General features: G+C 36.3%; 2 protein-coding genes across 2 annotated transcripts in view; both read right to left on the bottom strand.

The window, feature by feature from the left end:
• The window catches only part of LOC140226628 (uncharacterized), a 58,551-nt gene extending 45,304 nt beyond the window's left edge, over positions 1-13,247 (bottom strand). Inside the window, 5 exon segments of the mRNA XM_072307077.1 lie at positions 4,350-4,532; positions 6,974-7,135; positions 8,282-8,620; positions 8,623-9,821; positions 13,238-13,247. Of these exon segments, the coding sequence (XP_072163178.1) occupies positions 4,350-4,532; positions 6,974-7,135; positions 8,282-8,620; positions 8,623-9,821; positions 13,238-13,247 (1,893 nt within the window).
• LOC140246789 (uncharacterized) overlaps positions 1-24,697 on the bottom strand; it is a 246,896-nt gene extending 222,199 nt beyond the window's left edge. The window contains exons 1-3 of the mRNA XM_072326121.1: positions 24,625-24,697; positions 22,820-23,125; positions 18,940-19,281 (exon numbers count right to left, since the gene is read on the bottom strand). Of these exons, the coding sequence (XP_072182222.1) occupies positions 18,940-19,281; positions 22,820-23,125; positions 24,625-24,697 (721 nt within the window). The remainder of the gene's footprint in view (positions 1-18,939; positions 19,282-22,819; positions 23,126-24,624) is intronic.
• Positions 24,698-25,012: the final 315 nt, after the last annotated feature.

Genomic DNA, 25,012 nt, shown 5'->3' with positions numbered 1-25,012 from the left:
ACTTTCTTGAGAGTTATGAAGATCTCGTTATAAAGAGCTCTTTTGCGAATATTTCACGATCGAACGTGCACTTTTTGCAGGCGCTCTTCAAATGGTCGGTGATTTGGCACAGTCAATAGTACATGTGACTCCAGATCTAGAACATAAGGACCAGGGTTCGATTCCCCCTTTTTTAATTCAATTAGTACACGTACAATGTAACTCCTTTTGATTTAAATGCATTGTTAAACGGCCAGTGAGACCTACAAATCAACATTTGTTTGTTTTCTTTGCGTTGTAGATGTGCAAATAAAACATTTGCACAAGATAAGAAACAAGATATGAATGCGTTAAATTCAACGGAGGTGTATGCGCTATTCACAAGAGAGCACGTCTCGAGACCGGCAACCATGATTCATACAGCCCAAGAGTCACACAGTTCACAAGTCATACAGCCCATGATTTATACAGCTCACGAGTCATACAGCCCGTTTTCACACTTCGACACCAAGCTGATAACAGGGCCCATGAGACCGACAGATTAAGTCTCGTGGTATCTGCGGAAGTCATGGGCTGTATGAGTCGTATAAAGCTGCTGGATGACTCATAGACCTGTTTTCAATGTCAAAATCGTGGGCTGTATGACTCACGGGTATTGGTCTAGTGGGATGACCCAGCTATTAAAGGGCACACGTCACGAGATCGACACCCACACGTCATACAGCCCACGAGTTGCACAGCCGCCAATAAGTGACGCAGCCAACAATTTCTACAGTTCACAAGTCATACCCAGCAAACACAAACGTTTCAAAATGTTTCCTCAACGTTTTTTTTTTTTTTGTTGTTGTTGTTGACGTTCCATACGTCTTCACATAAAATGGACGTTTATTAAAACGTACATATAAAGTCAAAGTTTAGACTTAGCATTTATTACAAAGCGCATTTCTCTTTCAAAGAAAAAAAAAATAGACACGTCAATGGATGTTAAAAAAAGGAAAACGTTTTTAAAGATTTTACCGTTAATTTTATACTTTTGTCATTCAAATTCATACAAATTACATTCAAATACATAAAGCGCACGCGCGAGGAAACATTCAGGCATTCAAATTCAGAATCCGAGTTCAATTTCATTTGTGGGCGTTCTATTTCGTTTTCGTGAAATCAAATTCACGACTGGGGGTTCAATTTCTAAATGTGAGCATTGAATTTCCTGCTCGTACATTCAAATTCACGCGATAGTCATGTGATAGTTCCGATGAGCTTGTTTGGAGCGTTCAGTTTCACTTTCACGTGATCAAGTTCCTACTTCGTGCGATCAATTTAATGAGGAAATGGAGTAGAACTCTTTTTTTTTTTTTAAGAAAGGAGAAATGACATACACAGCCAATGAATGCTTTCATATAGTGTAATTATAGGTTTTCCCGGTCAATTTCATACTTTTGTCACTCAAATTCATTCATGTGCATTCAAATTCACGTAGCGCACGCACGTGAAAATATTCGGGCGTTCAGATTCAGAATCCGAGCGATCAATTTCATTTATGGGCGTTCTATTTCGTTTTCGTGAAATCAAATTCACGATCGGGCATTCAATTTCAAAATGCGAGCAGCGACTTTCCTACTCGTGCATTCAAATTCATGCGATAGTCACGTGATAGTCCCAATGAGTTTGTTTGGATCGTTCAAATACATTTTTAGGGGATCAAGTCCCTGCTTCGTGCAATCAATTTCACGAGGAAAATGGAGTGGACTTGTAAAAAAAGGAAAAAGGGACAACACAACCAATGAAGGCTTGCATATAGTGTAATTATGATTGTTTACAGGTTTTACATTGTTCTCTGTTCTTGTATTCTTTGTTTTTCATCTCGTCAAATTGTAATGTCCATTCAGCAGTGCATCCAAACAACGCAATGACCAGACAAGTAATCATATTCCTTGATGATACTGCATGCTGTCAACGCCCCAACACCAACCACATAATGAAAAATCATCAATCAAAAATAAAGACAAACTGACACACAATGATCTTACATAGTCCCGCAAAAGTAAATCAATGAGACAGCAATACACACCAAAAAACACGTATAAAATGTTCATATATCTGTTTCAATGTAGTCGAAATTGTTTTGTTTTTTTTTCCTCGAAAGTGTCAACCAACCCTCCGTATTATGCTCGTCTACGGGCCTATTTATACAGTGCCGTTTGTTTGTTTGTTTGTTTGTTTCATTTTCCATCAAAGAAGATGGCTGGATAACCCATAATCAGCTGCAATAGCTGGTCTTCCACATGGGATCCAGTTGGATGTTCTGCCCTTTGCGATAAATAAATGAAGTGGGATCTTTTACGTGCATGAGTTGTGACTCTGACACACACGGGACCTCCATGATTTATGTCCAATCCAAGAGACATGTGCCCGTATATTCCTATTTGCTAAGAGCGAGTTCAAAATTGTCAATGAACAGGTGGACCTCTACTGCAAAATTGATAATCATCATAAATCCCAATATATTCAAAGCATAATGAGAAACACATGCATACAACTAACTAAATTCAGGATTTCTTTTAAATTGAATGCAGTTATTTGGAACATGGTTGCGTATTCACGAATTTGAATGACCAACGAGATACCGTCGCCAGCTTGACATGGATTTGAATGCTCATTGATGAAATGTGTGCTCCTCTCTTAAATTTGAATGCTCCGATCCTGAATTTTAATGTTCCGATAGTGAATTTGAATGCTCGGATAGTGAATTCGACTGACCGGATTTTGAATTTGATTGCTGATTCAGTGCTGCGAGCGTCGAATGCGTGAAATCGAATGCTCGGAATAGGAACTTGAATGACAAAAGTATGAAATTGACCGATAAAGCCTATATTATTTTTTAAAGGTTCTATATTGTTCTCTGTTCATGTATTCTTTGTTTTTCACTAATAAAAAATAATAAATTTTAAAAGTCCAATCAGCAGTGCATCCAAACATCACAACGACAATGTATCCCAGTGTAATCATATTTCTTGATGATACTGCATGAATGCTGACAACGCCCGAACACTAACCATATAACGGTAGTGCATCAATTCAAAAACAAACTGACACACAATGACGTCACATCGTCCCGCAAAAGTAAACCAATAAAGATAGCAATAGTTCGACAATGGCATTAGCTATTAGTTTGTATTAGCTACATGCTATTGGTTACTATAATTCAAACGCCTGATTGCAAGGTACATTAACTTTACATATTAAAACACTTGAACTACCCCTTGAACTACACTACCCATGTGCTGCAAAAAATGTTTTCCTTATAATACATTTAGATTCCTTAACATTTGTTTTTTACGGCTTTCCTTATGCGAACTTGAATGTGTTGTCCATTTGTAATTTGAATGTTTATTTTAGTAACTCATAAAATCGCACGAAAATGTAATGGAATTGAATAAACTAGTTACATTTTTGAGTGTTTATGTGGTTGATCATTCACATTTACTCGAACTTGACTGAATGCATGGTTCAGTGAAAAGCAAATGTGATGAAATTTTAATGGCATATCAAGAAATGGTGAGACATATCTCAAAAGGCCCTCGAGCCGTAGACATCTCTGGGAACCCTGCTAAAGGAACAGTTCATTAAGTACAATATATCTAGTGGGATTTTCCTCTGGAAAAGGGCTCTCTCTATAAGGGTTCTAGAGACATATTTTAGCACTATTTCATCATCAAGTAAAGAATTCTTCGCATCTTAATTTTTAATCTGATCTTTGACGTTGGTTTTTCACCCATGACTACCATATTCCCAGGAGAATCATTGACAGACGTTATAATGCATAAATTCATGAAGATTCCTAGATTCAAAGGGATGAAAAAATATATAAATGTAGTATCTTTAATTTGACCAATGAAGTTCCCACCCAGTGCATATAGCTCAAACCTTCAAAGGACGTTCTCTATCTTCTATGATACACGTAACTTCAGGTTTTGAGTAGGTATAAGGTTATTGAGAACTCTTGAGTATTTGGCCTTGAACTTGGATCGAGCATGAGCACTAAATCGTTGAAATAGGCGCAACTTCGTTTATTCATCCATACATTATGCTACGTTTATCAGGAGACTTCCAATGATTTCACGTTGTCCCCATTTTGTGGTGGTGGAAAGAAGTAAATATGTGTGGCACCAGGCTAAGTTTGAAGGGAATTCTACATTCAACAAAATTTATATTAAGTCGTAATCATTTGTCAAAGAATAATATACGGTTTACCCGGAGCATGCCACCAGAATCATCATTCGACTGAAACGAACAAAAAAAAAAAAAATAAAGAATGATTCCGAAATGAATATTACTTGTTACAGGTCAAATGTTAACCATGCATATACCTGGCAGGATGATGCTGATGTGACGGCTGTTGAGAGGAAATCACCGTCCAGGTAGGAGCATTCTAGGCTGAAGCTTGACAGAGTAGGAATAGTGAATACCCATTTGGCCAAGTCACCCCCGATCGAAGAGTTTTGTTTAGAGCCGTCATCCCAATTCTTGATAAACAAACGCACATCTTCAATCTGTAGAAAGATGAATCATCAAAATTTGATTAATAATGTGTTAAATATTTGTTCGCAAAAACCAATAAGTCAACTTTAAATGAAAATTAGTTGATATATATAGAATTCCTGCGACTTAGGTAACTCGGCTTCAAATCTGAAGATTAAATTTGTTTGAAACAAATATGAAATATTCTACTTTTCACAGTATTAAATTATTTGCTGTTGTCGTTTTGTTTTTGTTGTTGTTTTTGTTGTTTTTGTTGTCCGACGGCATGTGTTGAAACTTGCAGGCTCTCATTCGCCGAGAGTATCAGTATTGGTAAATACAGCAAATAATAGATATACTTATCATAATCATTATCATTGTTGTAAAAGCCGATTATCACCATCCTCCTGTTTGCAAAAACTAAAAAGTCTACTCTAATCACTTACCATGGGGTATACAGTAATTTCTTTTTTCATTGGTTTGAGATGTCTGCCTTCATTGTACGCAGTGTTATGAATGTTTTAAAGTATGCACATATTTAAGATACGGACTTCGCAATATCAATCATGCAGACTGCAGGGCCAACGGCGCGGATGCGTGTTGATCTAACTATCGAGGTAATTTTAATTGAATTGAATTGAATTGAATTGAATTCAATTGCATTTATTGATTTCATTTCCATTTCCATTGCATTGCATTGATGTTTACATATTGACACATAATAAATATTACAGTAATATATCAGCAAGAATTAACAGAATTATAGGGTGCGTATACAAACGGAAATGGGGTGACCCAAATGAAAGCATAGATTTTAAAATTTGTACGTCACCATGACGAGTAATATTCGTAATTATGAACAGAGTAATTGAGAATATAATATATATACAGACTCCTCAAACATATTTACATAAGTTATACATATGTACCTCTTAAAGGTAGTAAACATGAATGAGAAAGAGAGGGAGAGAACGAGAGAGAACGAGAGAAATAGAGGGAAATAAAGTGAGAACCAAAGGGGGAGAGGGGGGGGGGAGGAAAAAAAAGAAAGAAAGAGAAAGAAATAAACAGTGGAATTAAAATGAATAGGAATTCCACATGAATAATATACCATGTAAAAAATTCAACTAAGATTACCTTATAAGGTAAAAATGTCCAGATATCTGGTATATGATTATAAAATAACTAGTTACATCATAACATATTTACTCAGAAGACTTAGTTTTAATTTGTATTTGAATGTTTTGAGGCTTGTGGTTTGTTGAAGAGAAATTGTGACAGAATCGTCTAGAAGATGTCCAGTATTCGTTCAACCCGGGACGAAAACGTATAAGCGCAAGAAAGAATGTGACCCTGCACCACAAAACTATCAAAAAGTCGCGGTGAGGGCGGTTAGTTGGCTCAGTCGGTAGCGCGTCCGCCTCACGATCCTAAGGGCCCGGGTTCGAACCCGAGTCTGGACTGAGAAATGCTGTGTGTAAGCATACCGCCCCCTCTCGTATGAGCATGAGGCAAAACACTCTGTCCCTCGGATAGGACATGAAATGGAGGTTCCGTGTATGAAAGAGAACAACTCATAAACGTAAAACGCTTCATCCATTCATTCATCGCAAAGAGCGAGTGTTTAACCTTGAGGTGAAGTGGTCCCACCTCAAATCCAACTGGACCCCATGGAAGACCATCTTAACGTAGCTGAATATGGGCTATCCAATCATCTTTTCAGATGGAAATGAACAAACAAACAAAACAAAACATGTGCCCTGTGCTGCCCTTGATCCCAAGAACAATAATAAACGTATGCCGAATTGCATGAGTATACTCATTAAAAAGAGAAAATGAAAAAGTAGATCGATTACAAAACAATGTCCCGATTCAAGGTCACTGTGATCAAAGAAGTTCAAAAAAAAAAAACAGTAACAAGGAAATAAAAAAGGAAATACCGTACATTGTTCTCAATCCAACTGCACAGTAATTTGCGGTAATTGCTTTAAGAGTAAGTTACCCTAACAAATTTCTTCAGTAAATATCCCTAACAAATCTTACTGCATCAGTTACTGTGAAACTGACTGAGAAATATCGCGGAAAAAAAGACAAAATAATTTTCTTGATTCCCGTGTGCCTAGCACAGACAGTAACAACTCGAGAGAAATGGGCTGAAAAGAGAGAAATGATGCGGCAAGAAGAAACACTTATTTCCTTCATAAAAAAGGATATTAGTAGAAAAATGAACAAAGTAAATATGATTCAATCCCGATGGTATCCCCCCCCCCTTTTTTTTTTTTTTTTTTTTTTTTTGCTCGTTTTTCCCCTAATTAATTACATTCATTTCTGGTCAGTTTCCTTCTGTTTGCGTTTGTCAAAAAGGATATAGCCATACATCATACCAAATGTTGTTGAGCTATCACTTAAAGTGCATTACATATATCACAGAGAGTGTGAATTACCGAACATCTAGTATCATGGAAGATCTAACCTGACATGTGGAAGCCTTGTCTCCGATGATCGTGTAGAAGTCGGAGTAGAATTTCGAGTGCTTTATTGTCACTTTGCGCAACACACCACTACAACACATTCCCACAGCCAGGTCACGTGACGCAGTTCTTCCGCATTCGACTTCGTCAATATATAGCGACCGCTAATGAATAAAACAAGCATTGATTAAATCAGCTTCACAAGAGTTGAATGCTTGAAAACGCAGAAGCAGTTGTTTTGGACTGGGAGGGAAGCAAAATGAATATGGCATGATACATTGCATCTCATGCCCTATTCGATGTTAAACAAGATTGGAATGGTGTAATTGAGAATGAAAACATGTCTGCGCTAATTCATTTCGTCCATAGAAACAAAGAAGGGAGTCAGAGTATTAGACATGAATTCATCACCATAGTACTTGGAGTTTTAAATGTATAGGCACGACATACCGTTCGTCGCATAGAAAGTTTTGTCCATCGAATATTGGTTTGAGCTGTCATGAACATTAAAAAAGATGCACTTCTTTCCCAACGAAATTTCGATATCACTTATTGTTTAGGCATACACACAATAGCTTAAAGGGATGGTACAGTATTGGTGGGGATGAGAATTGGGCTTTTAACTTTTTGCGAGATACCAAGAAAACACTTTTGATATAGTACACAGTATACCATTTTTAGAGGAATTCAGAGTTTATTCGATGAAAATCGGGTTTGGAATGACTAAAACATCCAAAAACAAAGTAAAAACAAAGCAATCGTAATGAAGTGTGGGTCCCACACTTTATTAGAATCGCTCTTTTTTGGATATCTCATCCATTTCAAAACCAATTTTCATCAAATAAACGTTGAATTCCCCATAGAATTTCATGATCTTTCATATTTCATAAAAAGTTTCTCATTATTTCACAAAAACATATTAAAAACCTGAAAAAAGGTCTCAACTAAAACTGTACGATCCCTTTAACTCGATATAAACGTTTCAAGCATGCAGGATGACCGTCGTATTTATATTATTTGTAATAAACAAGATTCATAACAGTTTTTTATCAGTAAAATTTTAAAGCTTCTTAAGAGAAAGCAAGTTTGATCAATACTCATATTTTATAACTTAGTCCAATTGAATAGGAAAAAATAGCACAGGTGTTCAGAATAATAATGAGCATGATCATAGCAGAGGTGAAAGATTTCACATGCACTCAATCATAAAAATGAGAAGCCAATATAACTAAACACATGTAAAATTACATCGCTATTTTTCGTAATCTTCCTTTCACTTTTCGAATTGATCTGCAAGCCGTGTCACTTACCACTTGGTCACAGTGTATCATAAACAGTACTCCTGACTTTGTGTGTTCTGTTATACTCCATGATAGTTCATATTCTTTCCACTGGTCCCCCACTGCTCTAATGGCCAATACAGTATGACATTCAAACGCAACGTCAACGCAGAAATCCCTGTTATTGTATTCTAACAAACTGTTTATGATATCAAGACCTATTTCATTCCCAAATGCTGAGGCAAAATAGAGTAGGTAGCGGAACTCCTGGTATCGAGAGAGAAGTTTGTGCTTCAGCTGGTCGTATTTAGCACGATCAATAGCATATGCAATTGCAATATATAACCCTGCAACATATTGTTGGAACATTATTGGTGGGGGAACGAAACCACTGACTCAACAAGAGATGAAATATCAGGGAGACGCTTGTCTCTGGTGACATCTTTTTCTATTGTCAAAACTCCGACTCTGCAGCATGTTTCCATGGCATCATGACACTCTTTGAAATGCTCCTCAGAAAATGAAGGCGTTCGTTCAAGCAAACCGTTCAGCGCTATCTCACTTATATCTTGCATCGCCCTGCCAGCTTCAGTCAAATGATCAGCAACCTCTTGATCATGTAAATTTACGCATACTTTTGCTGCGTAGTGTTCTTTCAGAAAAAAGATCATTGCTCCAAAAAACTCAGTGAAAGTTTGCAGTTTTGTCATTTCTTTTCGTCTCTTTTCGCTGCATTCTTCCCACATGAGACAGAGCATTGCACAGTAAATGGGAAACGGGGCCATGTTTGATCGGATGATATCATTTTCCTCCATAAACATAATCAAGCTGTCTGCAAGAGTGTCCTTACGTCTAGTCATAAAGTATCGCCTGGTGTAAATTGTCAAATCCTTTTCGGTAAATCCGTCTAGGCTGATACAAACATAAGATTCGGTGAGTTTTTTCGTCATCTGGAAATGGTGGCTTTTCCATGGTCGTGTGGTTACTATTACCTTGCATGACTCATATTGCTCTAATGCTAGGATTTGGATGACCTCACTCTTGCTTCCTTCTTCTATATCTTCGCCAAACTCGTCATACCCATCAAGCACAAGAAGGATTCTACTTAGATTTGTTGAGATATAACCGTCTATCTGGTCCAGTGTTGCTGCATTGGAATCAGACAAATAACTTTTCACAATAGCACTCATGCGTCTGCCGGAGGTGACATCTCGAAGAGGAATTTTGATCACCATATCAAGATCCTGGAGTATCCTTCCCTGGCACCAGTCCCATGCGATCTTAGCGCAAAGTGTTGTTTTACCAACACCTCCCTCACCTTGGATGAGAATTCGCTTTGAAAAATGTCCGCTCTCATCATTGTCCAAAATGTCCTCGTAGGTTATTGGTGTTTTTCTCAAGTTACTTCTATCTAATAGACTCAAATTTGTGTAGATTTCATCCAAGTCAACACGCTCCATAATGTTCAGTGGATGCACCGTGACCGTGCGGCATGACTCACTGTAATACTTCTTCAGCTCTTCCTTGCATTGCTGCACTTGCTTCTTCTCAAGTGATTGTTGGCTTGGTACTGTTTGTTGGAAGAGGAACCAAAACAGTCGAAGATAACTAACTTCATTACAAATGCATCAATATATGAATATGGGCTCGAAATCGTACGTTGTGGGTACTGCATTATGTATAGGCGTTACGGAGGAATTTCAAGGGCTCGGGACGTAGACACAGAAGCAGAAAAACAACTAATTTACCTACCTTTGGACAGAATAAGGCAAAAAACAAGGGGAAATAAAGAAGCCAAAAGAAAATTAATAGACATCAAACGGAATATAGACACCAACATGACATTCACTATACGGAGCTGCGATATTATTACATACGCTGGCAGTGAAATTAATGGAACAGTAGTATAGGAGTCAATAAGCAATAGCAGTGGTAATGATTGTATTGAAATCATCGAAATACATAAACCAACATAGGTGGAACCGTATAAATTGATACACATTGGTTACCTTTTAAGTCGTTAGGGGTATGCCTGCTGAGTGTTGTGTCAGTGTAATGAGTGTGAGGGATTCTCAAATGTAATGAAGGGGTAGTGAAGTGTGAGGTGTGTAAATTGGAGTTTTTGGGACGTTGGCTTTGATGGGAAGAAGAACTTGAAACTTCCAATATTATAATAAGACTATTTATATACATAATCATGATACAAACATACATATATATATATATATATATATATATATATATATATATATATATATATATGAAGAGTTTGTTCGCAAAAACCGATAAGTCCATTTTTGCAGATTTTGAATTACGGTCTCTGTCATAAAGTACAAAATAATACCTTTTAAATGATATATTGGTGACTACGTATAAAGGTATATTTTTGAAGTTATGGTCAAAAGAAACAAACATTTCTTATCATTCTCTTTATTTTTCTTGACCTTTAATCGCAAATATCTCCATTTGGCAAATGTGGACTTATCGGCTTTTTGCAAACAAACTCTTCATATGTGACCGTGCACCTCAAAACGAACATAAAATCGCACACACTGATTTTGCGTGAGGACTGAACATAAGTGAAATGGGTCAACCTAGCCGAACTTGACTTTTTCATATTTTCTGAAAGAGTGGGTCTTCTTTTAGATTATGCCAAAATTTGGTATCATAAAACGGGCAGGAAAGTGTTTTTCTTAGCAGTTTATCTCGAACATTTTTGGTAGAATAGTGTGATTAGGTGTGTCTTTAGAATCCCTTTTTCATTTCTGAAAAACCTTGTCCACACTCTTCACTTTCAACTCTAATAACTTTTGAAAGGATAGTGCTACTGCTCTGAAAGTTAGCATTAATTATGGACAGAATGTGTCAATGAGGCATGCTTCATTTCAGTTTAATCTAATAAGCCCTTTATTGTTGTTACTCTGGTGGTTTACTTCCTGTTTTTTGTCCCATTCATCGCACAGCCAGCACGGTTTGGTAAAGATTAAGAGCTTGAATAGACACTGTACTTCAGAGCCTCTTTTCTCAGTTCACACTTTTCCTGAGTTTGTGCATTCTTTCCAATATTTAGATAGGTTAGGAGAGTCCATTTGATTTGAGTTATACATCATTTTAAAGCTTAAAGCATGTTCTTTCAGAATATGGTCTTAACTAGAAATTCATGTCTGGCGACTTTTTGTTTGTTTTGAGGTGCAGGGTCACATATATATAGCAATAATAATGTCACAACAGTGGAATGCATTAAATGCCAATCTTGATATTAATGAATAATCCGAATTTTCGAGGATCACTGTTATGACATTATTATTGCTAGGAGCAACTATATGGGTCAGAATTTTGAACGATGTACAATTGAGCCAAATCAAGTCAAAATTCAAAAAGTAGGATATTCTCCAAATCGTTCATCTTACCTGAAAGAGTATAACTCGAGCTTTAATATGAACCCAATTATACTAGGATTTTCCCAGAGGAACAAGTTTTTATTCACCTCTGAAGTTTACCATGTCCAGAGCAGCGAACGTCCGTGAGGAATAGTACTGCACATACATTTGAATAACATTTAACATAGTTTGCAAAAATGTAATTCAGGTCAAAATCCTAACGAAATGTCTTAAGGGACATGTGTACGTGCTTGCAGAATATTAAGCTTGTACTCTTAACCTGTTCGTAATGGTAGACAACTGATGATTTGACTAAATTCGTCATTTCTGTTGAAATATTGCTCTTCCGCTAAACACTTTCTCCACTTTACGCGCATTTTTCAGAAACTCAATATTTTGACCTCTTATTTCACTATCCCATACTTTAATCCTCACTCCCAAATAATAACATGCCTTTTTAAGATGTATCTGATCTAGGCAGTCTCTATAACCCAACAAACATATCAGAGTTTTCATCACGGAGGTTCGTATGTAGCTCACGGTCGTTCGGAAGATATTGAACAATGCAGCTCTCTTGAGATGAAAACGCATTCTACTCACAACAAACAGCAATTTCATGTCGAGAACAAACTCCTCTGCAAAATCCAGAATAGATATTACCAATTCTCAATTACATGTATATAAGTTTGTTTATCTTCTCATACTGAGGGATCAAAGAAAACATTTTTTCCATCTCTCGTAAATGAACGTACAAACGTACGTGTAATCTCAGTGACGTAGTCCATCCTTGAGAACGAATATATTTATCAAAATTTCGTTATCATGAAGTAAAGATTCAGGTCCTAAATTTGTTATCTAAAGTCTACAATGCAAAATTTGCTTATAACAAACATGGTCACAGCTAAAATTATGACCAAGAATTAACATAGAAAAACAACAGAAATGTGCTCCGTTATAGAAATACGAGGTTTAGCTGGGGAGGGGAAACGAATACGTTTAATAGGAAGAAATCCCTCTGTGTTTATTCCTTGTGTTACACACTTTTACCGGGGAGAATTTGTGTTATTACATTAGTCAGAAATGATAATAGGTTCGATACTGCGAAGTTTCGTCATAAAAAGACACAATAAGTCCATATAACTTGGATGGATGTTTGTGACTTCGATATCATACAATATGGTTTGTTAAAACAAACACTTTGTAGCGCGTCATTTCGGAGGCTCGTTATTTATACAGTTTGGCAATACGAAAATTGATTGAGTTCGTATGATTATGAAGCTTTTTTCTTCAGTAAATGGTAGGAATCTCCGAAGGTCAATCGAAAGGTTTATTAATTGGAACATGAAAAATCATGTTCGCTTATCCAAATGTGGAGAAACAAGTTAACAACTAAAATCCTCCAAATTTCAAAACCTCACAATAACCGTTTTCACCTAAACGAATATCAGGCCCATTCCACTTTTAGAAGAACGGGCCTAAAAATAATGATCCTTAATATTTATTTTTCGGACTAACAAACTTTCGGAATAAGAACATGTTTATTATAACAAGCCTCCTGAATTAACTACAAACATTTTTTTTTTTTTTCATTTTCGGAATAACAAACCTTTGGACATTCGGAGTAACGACTCTTTGGAAGAGCGAATGTATCAAAGTGCGACCTTAAACCTATTCTTAATCATTACTTTTTTAACATTGTGTTTTCAAAGTAAGCACAAAAGTACAAACAAATTGACGATCTCTCTGTCTCTTAAATGTAAAATGGGAAAAAAAAAATCTTGGAAAGAATTACAAATGAACATTGCTTTTCATTGATGAGTATAAAACAACACCATGTGATGATAAACGGAGGAATTGTGTGTTTTCATCAGACAATAATTGTATACTGCATTATTTTTGTTCGCTTGTGACGGCATTTCGATGAATAAAAAATATAAACAAACAAAAACTTCTCCAGAGGAATTTGGTATGACGGGAGTACACTGGCAATTCTTTTCTCTGTGTGTCTGAGCTCGATCTCTTCTCTGTTTTTCAGTCATTTTCATTCAACTGCTTTCACGTCCTTTTGAAACTTTTCCGTTTCTTATTCAACACATGCCCATTACAGACTTCTTCCGTCATTATCCTGAATGTGATTGCGTAGCACTTTTCGGATTTGTTTTGTTTTGTTTTGTCCTGTTTTTGTTTTCTGTTTGGTCGCAGCATGTTCAGGCTATTGAGGAAATGAGAGAAAAATCGTCATGAAGAGAAAAATAAGAATGAATTAAGGCATTTAATATCATGACAATTACAGCGAACGTCCGTTATGGAGACCAAAACTGGATGTGTTCTGTTTGAGTCGGCAGCTACCATACTCAAAAGATAAACACTTGGAGCACCCGTCACTAAAAAATGGCACTGATCCTCTTTCTCCTATTATGTAATTCATTGACTTATTGTACCAACGAACATCCGTGACCAAAAAGTTTTCCGTTTGTTATTACAAGTAAATTGAGTGCTGAACGTTATTCACTTTTGGGTATGAGCGGCTCGGTGATTTTTTAATATTTTCAACTAACATTGACTTTATCTGCAGTGATATATTTGTAATTATCAGAAATTTCCTTTCTCGGACAGAATGTCCGTGAGCGAAACTTTCAGAACCTGTAACAGTACAAATTGTCTCCAGAACCTTATTAGAAAGAAATTTAAATGCACAGAAATTGCAGATTACGCAAAATTCCATTTTCCTATCACTTTGTTTTTGTATAATTAGAGGGAAAACAAGCGTAAAATTGTGAGTAAATTTTCAACTGTTTGTTCAACATGATCACATAGGGCCTTAAAAATTCTGAAACTACTGCTCTAAACTCATTGTTTACTTTGTAAAACTTTATTTGTCGCTATTGGAGCAAAAAGTTGTAAAGAATACAGGACACTTTCGGGACAAGTTATCCCTATCGGAGGGATTGCATACGTCACGGACGTTCGCTGGAATTGTCACGGACGTTCGTTCTACTACTAGGGTCATGTTCCAGGACGGATAACTAATTGGCAGAGAGTACCTAGCCTTCCTAACTCTTTCAAAAATTTGAAAAGGTATTGTCAATGTAAATTATAAGAAATTTGACATCCTTACAACATATGTATTGCTCAGAGGGGGTCAGGAGGTGAATTTTCAGAGAAAATATTAATTATTTGCTTGGTTTTCGGTGAATTGCATGGTCCAAAAACTGCGGACGAACCTCAGTCCACTCCAAAAATGACATGCAGCTCCTCGGCTAGAGAGCCAAAGGTAAAATGCACCTTCGCCATCAAAGCAAGATGCTGTCCCACTCGAAAACGTTTTAATTATCACGGACGTTCTTTTTTTCTCGGAGGTTCGTCTAAAAAACATAATTTCGGTTCCCATTTGACAAAGGATGGACAGAAACTCCAAACAATTCGCGTGGCTAGATCTTATATAGTTGATTACGACTCAGAACAATATCGCCAATAACGTTTAATGGGCTACGATCTTTATTAGAAAATAGCGGAAGCACGTCCGTGACGAAAACTGAGTATAATTTTGCATAAAAGAATATTACGTCCCATGTACAGCCAGCAGACGTACAATTTTTGCAGGATGTGTTCATTAGGTGGAACACCAAATTTTCGTATACATTACAGTTGGGACGACAAAGAAGAATTTGCAGCAGCGGTAGAAATAAAAGCATCACGGACGTTCGTCTGTTTAGGACTTTGATTATTGTTCTCTGTAATTTTATACGTGCTCATAAAGTTCTTATAATTTTGTGGTACATACCCATGATATGTCAGATCCAGAACATGGTCAGATATTAGATGCCACGTAAGATAAAAAATGCACATCATTAGTTTGAAAAACAAAAATTATTGTGAAAATAGCGTTTTTACCGTATTTTTCCGCTTTAAGTCCATGTCAAATGAAAAATATCAGGCAAAAGTCAAATAAACCATATATTTCCAGAAAGGAAATTTACCAATCTTTGAGATGACATGAAAAAATCTGGTTTCTTAGATCATCCTGGCGTGTTCTAAAGGTTCTAAAGGTGCGAAAACTGGCAATTGTACATCGTTCAAAATTCTCACTCATATATGTATATATATATATATAGAGAGAGAGAGAGAGAGAGAGAGAGAGCGGGAGAGAGCGGAGAGAGCAGACGGAAAAAGGGAGAGAGAAGGGAATTTTTACATTTCTATCTAAACACTGAAAACAACAAATTTGGTAATGAATTTGTGTCATTATACCAGCAGTTCACATCTTATATTATTATGGAATCATTTATATTAATTTCTGGTCAGTTTCCTTCTCTATTGTTCTGTTATTTTCTTTATCTAATTAACTATACATATTCATTTCATTTTAAGACGATATCTCGTTTTCACTCTCTCTCTCTCTCTCTCTCTCTCTCGTTTGTTTTCGTCTTTTTTATTCTACACTACAAAGAAGTGCATGCACTCGTATAGTATCTGTATAATTATGAATATTATCAATTAAAGGAAACCAAAACTCAAAGAGAAGTGTGAATTAAGTGAAGACAGCAACATAAAGACAGCATAACAGCAAAAGTTTGATAAAATCAGACAACCGATGGAAAAGTAAGGATTTTAAAAAGTTCTAGTGTCGGAACCACTTGATGAGGATACTACTTGAGTTTATGACATCATGTGTGGACAACAATATAAAGAATATGAAAGAATATTCAACATCCTTTCACTTTTCAAGCGTGACTTAAGAGCACTACACTTACTGCTTTCAGAAAGCAGAGGGAGTATTACAATACTCTTCTGTGTCAGTATCAAGTTGATGGAATGTGTAATAGTCATGAAAGTTGTTTGTTTGTTTGTTTTTTGGAATTCGCCACAAATTTTCTTTATATTGTTGCCCACACATGACGTCATGAACTCTAGAAGTGTCCTTATTCCGTCAGAAAAAAACACCAAAACTTTGAAATTGATATTTTTTGCATCGATTGTACGGTTTTTTAAAACTTTAACAGACGTATTCTTCTAGTGTTGTTGCTTTTACTCTATCCATATTTCTCTTTCGGTTTTGGTTTCTTTTAGTCATGTTTGTTTCCGTCTAGATGTGTAATAACAATGATGAAACAACTGTTTCATGACTGTCTTGTTTGTTTTCGTTGCTTTGTTTTGCGTTTTGTTTTGTTTCTTTTAATGAGATTTGCTGTCATTTATATTACATTTATGTTGAATTTTATTTGAGTTTACCTACGAAAGAAAAATCGCCGGACTTAAGTTTGTGCCGCGATTGAATAAATTACTGATATAAATGAATCAGGCATAATGCACTCTACCAAACAAACGCGATTTCAACAAAGTTCTTGTTTTACATTTAACATTGAAAATAATGCACTTTATCATAAAAGCAAAGAAAAAATGGTTTTATTTTGAACAAATCATTGCTATATTTTTCTCATACCTAGCATGAATGGTTCCTCCTCATCAAATCGCCTTTGTACTGGTGGTCTCCGCCAGCAGGAATTCCAGCCAAATCCTGTCAAACATACTCACCATCAATAATAGCAAAAGCTGCGGCGATATTTTTAGTTTGTCTATAATGCTTTGTGGTATATAAATATTTTTTTCGATATCCTTTGACCCTTTCGTCCATTGTACATCATCAAACTTTATTGTTTTTGTTTCCAATCAAAGAGAGTACTCTTTAAAAAAAAGTCCATATCAGAGCATCGTAGTGTTAGATCTGATTTTGTTTTTTTGCAAAATGTTTGATTGTACGTATTATAATCATGCCGAAAATTTCATGAAAATATCGTTCACATATTCATTGGCATAATTCTTATCTTTAAACATAGAAATAAACCCCACTGTAATTAACGGATTTTGAATTCAATATGTGACCGTGCACCACATGTCGAACAATATGTCCCTCCTCTTGATCAATAAAATTCTTTTTTTTTTTTCATATTATCTGAAAGATATTATCTTTATTGTAAATCATTCTTAAATTTGTGATCATAAATGGAGAGGAATTGTGCATATTCAACAGTTTTTTATAAAACTTTTTTTTAAGAGTTATGAGATCAGGCATGTCTTAGAGGTCGATTTTCATGTCTTGTTAATCCTTTGCACACTCTCCACTTTCAAGTTTAATATTTCTTGAAGGGATAAAGCTACTGCTTTAGTAGCTTGCATTAATAATTGACAGACTGTGTTGATAAATCATGTTTATTTTCAACTTAATCTGACAATCCTTTAATTCTTGTTGATCCAAGGGTTTACATCCTGTTTCTTGTTTGGTCCCATTCATCGACAAGTACCACCTTTTGTTAAAGATTAAAGCGCTTAAATTGACAGATAGACCCTCTACTTCAGAGCCTTTTTTTTCGGTTCACACTTCTCCAGAGTGTGTGATTTCTTTCAAATAGTTAGATTGGATATAATACATATTGTATAAAGAAATATATATATATATACATATATATATCAAGAGTTTGTTCGCAAAAACCGATAAGTCCATATTTGCCAAATGGAGATATTTGCGATTAAAGGTCAAGAAAAATAAAGAGAATAATAAGAAAAAAATTTGCTTCTTTTGACCATACTTCAAAAATGTACCTTTATATGTACTGACCAATATATCATTTAAAAGGTATCATTTTGTACTTTATGACAGAGACCATACTGAAACATTTTCAAAAATGGACTTTTGCGAACAAACTCTTCATATATATATGTATATATATGCGAGTAAAAACAAGTAGAAAACATTTTCGAGGAAGATAATCCGGATGGTATTCTTTTTTTAGAAACTTACCAACAATGTAAATTAAAGTGAAAAAGGCAACAGGTAAACCAACGACCAGTCCAATGATGAGACCAAGTTTATCATGTTTTCCTGAAATTTGACGTGGCAAATTAAACGGAAATCACTGATTCATTTCAAGATTTACGAGGCATTCATCGTATACCGAAAATATACAACGATGATTTTACAATATTAATGCATGTATGAAGTGCTACGGAGGAAAGTGTTACAATGGGTCCAACCATTACACATACTGAAATATAAATAATCGAATGAGCTTTAAGCCTTAAAAGATAACAAATCTCTAGCATGCATATCATTTCAAGTGAAATGGACTCATGATCCTCTTAGAAGACATTTAATTTTAGAGCGGATCAGCCTGTTAAACTTCATAACAACAAAATATTCACCTCATTTTTGTACCCTAAATTTTAGGAAGACTTTTAGTAATGTCAGCAACGCTTAGCTGTAATCTTTGAATATTTAAAAACACAACATTTACAACGTTTTCCAAAAACCTGATACAGGCAGAAGAGTGATTTTCTCAGTCGATGTTCCATTCAGGGAGTCTCCTGTAGCCATGCACGCAAAGGTTTGCTCTATCCCACGTTGAGCTGAAACAGTGATTGTCTCGATCCTCTTGTAGGTGTTGTCAGGTAGTGTTGTCTGTCGTGAAACCGTAGAATTTAGTCTTTTCCCAGACTCGTCGGTCCATAGCATGGAAATGTTCGGCTTGAATCCACTCACGACACAGGTAAGTGTAAAGGAAAGAGAGACCGAGGGAGTTTGGTATGTACACCGACTTCGATGAGATTGGCTCTTCTCAACGCATTCCTCGATTCCGTGTTTTGATGCTATCGCTATTGAAACAGAAAACCATACATGAAGAGGGCCGTGTAGAGAGGGATGGTGTACATGATGTATATTTTGTATATTGCATTTTATTCACGGTATCTCCCGAGCTTGTAGAAAATTTGACAATATGTTTCTAAATATGAGTATTGAACATTTTTATCTCATTTCATTTACTTCCATAGCCATATAATGAATAATATGTCATTATTGCAAATCAACGTTAACATCAACAAACAAGAGAAAGCAAGTTCGTACCAGTCCAAAAGGGACCAATCGTAGATTTAAAAAAGGGAGGGGTGAAAATGCTCTGAGTGAATCTCACTGTCTTGAGCACTCGGCTTAGGTGATCTAAATTATAAAAAAACTGAAGAATGAGAAATAAAAAAATAATAATAATATTATTGCATCATAAAGCACGTTCTTGACACACGTTTATCGACAATTCCATACGTCCATGACCATGTTTGTCAAAGCTCTCTCTTTGCCACCGCTGCGCTTACCACAACTACTAGCGGGCCCTATATTTATTAAAAAAAAAAAGTATAGAGACCAGGAGCGATCGCCTTCCTCTAAAACGAGTAAAGTCTCTCCCATGCATTCCTGCAGATTATACTGTATATTGGAATATAGCAAACCTGAAGGGGGGGGGGGGGGGAGGGTTCATCTTACAATGTCTCAGGGTGGCCAGTGGGGCATTTCTACATTCAATCACACTTTTAAACTACATATGCAAAGTACAATGCACACGTATATAGATAATCGGGCCATATAGTTAACTCTTTATGTGCCATGTTCTCACGTTCGACTAAGTCGACGGCATGACAACTTCGCATATTCTGCTCAAACTCAGAAACAAGCCCAAATCAATCAATGGATCGCCAAATGCCTCAGTACAATGAAATCGTCTCTCGCGCTTCCATTTCTTTTGCATGTATCTTGCATTTTATGTGGTAATTGACTATCAAGGGTTGTTTTCTACTGGATTTGTAAATAAATTCTTAGTTTGTATCACTGTTTCGTGTGTGAAAGTCATGTCTCAATAATGATGTAGCTACTGGTCATTTGAAAGAAAGACAATCATAGATTTGTCATACAATTGTTGTTATTTTTACAGCAAGGCAAATCTCTGATATTTTCTGTACATCTTCTGCTGCAGCTCCTTAGGTCCGGAAAACATAAATCCGTAAAAGTTGCATTGATTTGATTTGAACGAAATGTATTCCCTAGGCACTACTACGTTGCAGTCTCAGAATAATGATGCACACAGGGAGTTTACACAATGACACGTAAAAAAAAAAGTTAAGAAAAACAAAAGAATTTAGATTCTAAACCTGGCCCCAATTCTGAGGCTACTCGACCCCGGATCTACTATGCAAATAACATTTAACGAATGAAATTATGTTCAGTAGTGTAACCAGTTTATATCTTTTTTTTTGTGGGGGGGGGGGAGGGAAGGGGAAGGGGCGGGCGGGTTCTGTAGCCTAAAGTTTGTTGGGTTATGAAAGAGTTTACATTATCACCCTTCTGATGTCTGTTGTAAGTTCGGTGACAAATGTGATGATATGTGTTTTCAAGAAGAAGAAGAAAGTGTAAAATTTAGGCTCTCATTTGGTGGCTCCCACCGCATCCTGCGGCCAATATTTTTTTCTTGATTTTAAATTACTTCATTCAAGGCATTCATGGATTAGAGTCGGATGGTACGTAATGGTCCGTAAATTCCCGAACGACCGAAGTTTGTGCATGCAACTGCGCAATGCCAGACTCGGTGCTATATATTCATAAACGTGTGGAACAATGCTGCCACTGAGACATGTGCGTGTGTGTGTGTGTGTGTGTGTGCGTGTGTGTGTACGCATAGAAGGTTTGCTTTTTCCATACGAGGTGTGTTAAATCATTTTAAAGCTTAGAATCTCAGCTTTGATTGTGTTGGAATCTAAAAAAACAAAAAATTCCACCTTATTGGTCTTTTTCTCGTGGCGGGTCACATTTGTTACCTTCAGGCGGGGGTAGGGTGATGCTAAGTTAAAACTTGTTTGGCAACCAGAAAAAAATATATATATAATACACATATATATTTATAAATGGGAGGGGTAGAGAGTCAAGTGTCCACTGCTCTGCCCCTGCAGCAGCGTCAATCCGTTGAAATGATGGGGGGATTTTTTTTTTTTTAGGTTGAATATCTGTGCGAGTGACAGGGCAACTGAGCAGGGGAGGGAGATTTTTCACTTCAGACATGAAATACCGTTATCTGGTGCACTTTTTTTTGCTATATTTTTGAATTGTATTCCTTTCTAAAAGTAAGAAAAATATTCGTAGAATACAGATAACTGGTTGATTCAATAATCGCGGTATCTCTGCTCTTGTTCCGTGTGTGCGATATCGTTGTGTCATGGAAGCTGACGAGGAGGAAGTTACATCAATTTTATTTTTCTAATTCCCTGAGCATGGCACCATATAGGTTATCGTAGTCACGCGGTCTGGATCAAGGAACCCTGCTGGAATGTTACTCCTGGACGACTGTTGTGTTTATTGTTTACATTTAAGGGGGAAAATATTACTGTCCTACCTACGTGACCTACATGACCTTGTCAATAACAGTGAATAATGTATTTATGCCATGCTGTTCCACCATGAATCTACCTTCACACCCACTTGAATCATTGATGATCTCGATAGTTGTTTGCAAAGTTAATGTTCTCACTCGTAGTTAGATGCTATCGATATCATTGCATTCTGTGTGGTTTTTTTTTTTGTGTGTGTTTCAGTTAACATCATTTATTTGAGTTTTTTCCTCTCTAACAAAATATACAATGTGAAATTTGCATATGAATAAGATGAAGTATGTTTATAATATGACTTTGAATATTCAAACAAGTTTTAAATGCAGATCACTTTTTTACTATAAACAGAACATACTTTTAGTGAAAGAAATGCATGGGCAAACTTTAACTTTATTCTAATCGGTTTTCGCAGTCACAGTATGGTCTAAATAGATAACTTTATCTTATGATCCCCCTATTTGATTGTTCATGGGATCTGCACAAGCTTGCTTTTTTAAGCAGGCCCCATCATATCTCTCGCGTTATGACCACAACTCTACTTAATGTAAACAGAAATCATATTTTGTGTTTATATTGAGACAAACTGTTGTACATTCCAGTGAAGTTTCATGTACTTTGTGCGTTGTATAATTTTGGTATTGTATAATTATATTTTTCTTCTGTGCTATTTGTGAGAAATAAGAATAATTTACATACATACCTGCAAGCATACATACTTCCTTCTTCTTCTCCTCCTCCTCCTCATTCTTCTTCTTCTTCTTCTTGAAGAGGATAGAATGTTTTATTCTTCAAATCAAAATTTGGATACACTGCCTGACACAGGGATATTGAAGCAGCGTTCACGTCTATGTCCCTGACAGCTGTTTTTCATTTTCTAATCCTTCAACCACACTGCGCTATCACATACACATGCAAACTTACAGAATGTGTTACAAATAATTAATGCTTCAAAATAGCCATGAAATGCATTAAAAATACTTACAGGCAACTGTCAAAAGGATGGAGTTCTCAAAATCCTGTAAATTCCTTAGAACCACTTGGCAAAGATAAAGACCCTCATCTGCCACTTCCAAGTCAGTGATGGCGAGCCTAAAGTCCTTGTCGATGTCGAATCGTTCCTCCCAGCTCAAAAACGTCTCATCGAGGAATCCAGCCTTGGTCGTCCTTGCCTGCTGATTTGAGTTGCTCTCCTTGACCCAGACCACAGCTTTAGGTTCCCCTTGGAAGTGACATGGTAGTCGAATGACTTTTCCTCTCCATCCCTGAACGGTGGGGACAGTGTCCACCACTAACAGCACAACGACAAAAATAAAAAATGTAAACCTTATACGAAAGGCGTCCTTCATCCGAATCATGCTGAAATCCATTATAGTGCTTCGTTTCAGGTTTAGCAATAATTAGGATGATATATCAGCTTGGTTTAAGGAAGAAACCGTGTGTGTACCTGTGTGTGTGTGTGTGCGTGCGTGTGCGTGGGTGATTAAATCTGTACTGTTATTGCATATTATGGAAATGCTATTCTCTAATGTGCGTGCTCGTATTGTTTTGACAGATACCTTACATGCTTTTTTTTCTGTTTGTATGCAATTATTCTCTCTAATAAGTGGCTGATTTTTTTTTCCATTTTGAGCACATCAACTTTTCAACATGTCAAGGTCTCCTCAGAATAATATTTCAGTTTGTTTTGATAGATTCATTGATTTTATGTCAGCCGTTATTATTCATTGATAAATAATATAATGCAAAATCAACTGAAGAAACATATTGAGTACGATATCATCAATATGGAACTAACACTAAGAAACAAACAAAGAAACAAGCAAAAGACAGGCAAGCATTTAAATCAGGTATCATTTTATACAACAATACTCTGTGATGGCACAAAAGGATTATTCAGACGAGCTGACATTGTTTCATGGATATTTTGTGTACAAACAATTTGTATGCAGTCTCCACGACGTGCCTTCCAAATGACAAATGTAGCCTCTCAAATTAAACAGAAATACATGATCATGAGCAAACGCTCTACGAGGATAAAAAGCCTCTAAACAATACGACAAATATAAAAAAAAACAAGCTTGTAAGACGGATCTACAATAAATAACTTTGACAGTAGCTTGAGTTATGTATTCCGAGTATTTTTGTTTTAAACGATACTTTTCTTTTCTTTTTTTGTTGTTTTGTGTTTTAAGGGGGTTCTGTGATAATTGAAGAACTGAATATAAGAACGACCCAAGTCCAATTTTTGGCCAAATTCAGTTTGACATGGGAAATTGTATCTTATGCATGGACTCATTTTGTGTATATATGTATATATTATGATAAATCCTAATTACCTCCGGAAGTACCTGAAATGAATGAGTGAAATTTCATATGAATGTAAGAATGACCCAAGTCCAGGACTTGGGCCATTCATTGTTTGTTTGTTGGTTTGTTTTTCTCCATTCTGCATCTAGACTGTATATGTAAGTATGGGGTTTAACGGGCTGCGACGTGTTCGAGAATTCGCTTACAACGGCAGTCTTTCTTCTGCATAATTTTAAAGATAATTATTTGCACACTTGGCAATAGTATTGTGGTATATTCGTAATGGAATCAATGGATACATTTGTCTTTTCTTCTTTGAAGCATGTACATTGTAATCTATATATTAATGTTTTCTAAGGCACTAATGGAATTCTGTATCACGTTTGATATCATGTCGAAGAAAGTAACTCAAACAAAAAGACGGACTTGGATGCAGACTACCCAATACAAGACCAAGTGACAATAAACCGTTACACTTACCTTCTGTAGTTAGGCCACAACACGCAGACGCGGTGAATACCAGAAGCAGAACGAGGTCGTACCTTCTATCCATCACGGGTAGTTAAAGACCGGGATATTATAAAGAAAAGTCACCACAAGTTTCATTTCCAAAGTCCAGAAAGCTTTTCAAATAGTCACTATACATGTATAAAAACACTTTTTTTTTTCAAAAAATGGCCAGAGTCGGCCACATTCCTTTCAATGTACACTTAGTAGGTCCCGAAGTTGAAGCTCAGTCGATATCCTTGAGGCAAGGGCGCTGTACTGCCGCCTCGTCCGTGGACAAGGCCGGTCATTCTCATTGCAGAGTCCTACGGTAGGGACTGAAGGCCGAATGCTTCCTTTGGTGTGTGCAGATAGTAAGATT

This window comes from Diadema setosum, chromosome 3, assembly GCF_964275005.1.
Source record: "Diadema setosum chromosome 3, eeDiaSeto1, whole genome shotgun sequence".
Classification (NCBI taxonomy): Eukaryota; Metazoa; Echinodermata; class Echinoidea; order Diadematoida; family Diadematidae; genus Diadema; species Diadema setosum.
Note: the sequence above shows the minus strand (reverse complement) of the source record. Positions and strands in the feature narration are given on the sequence as shown.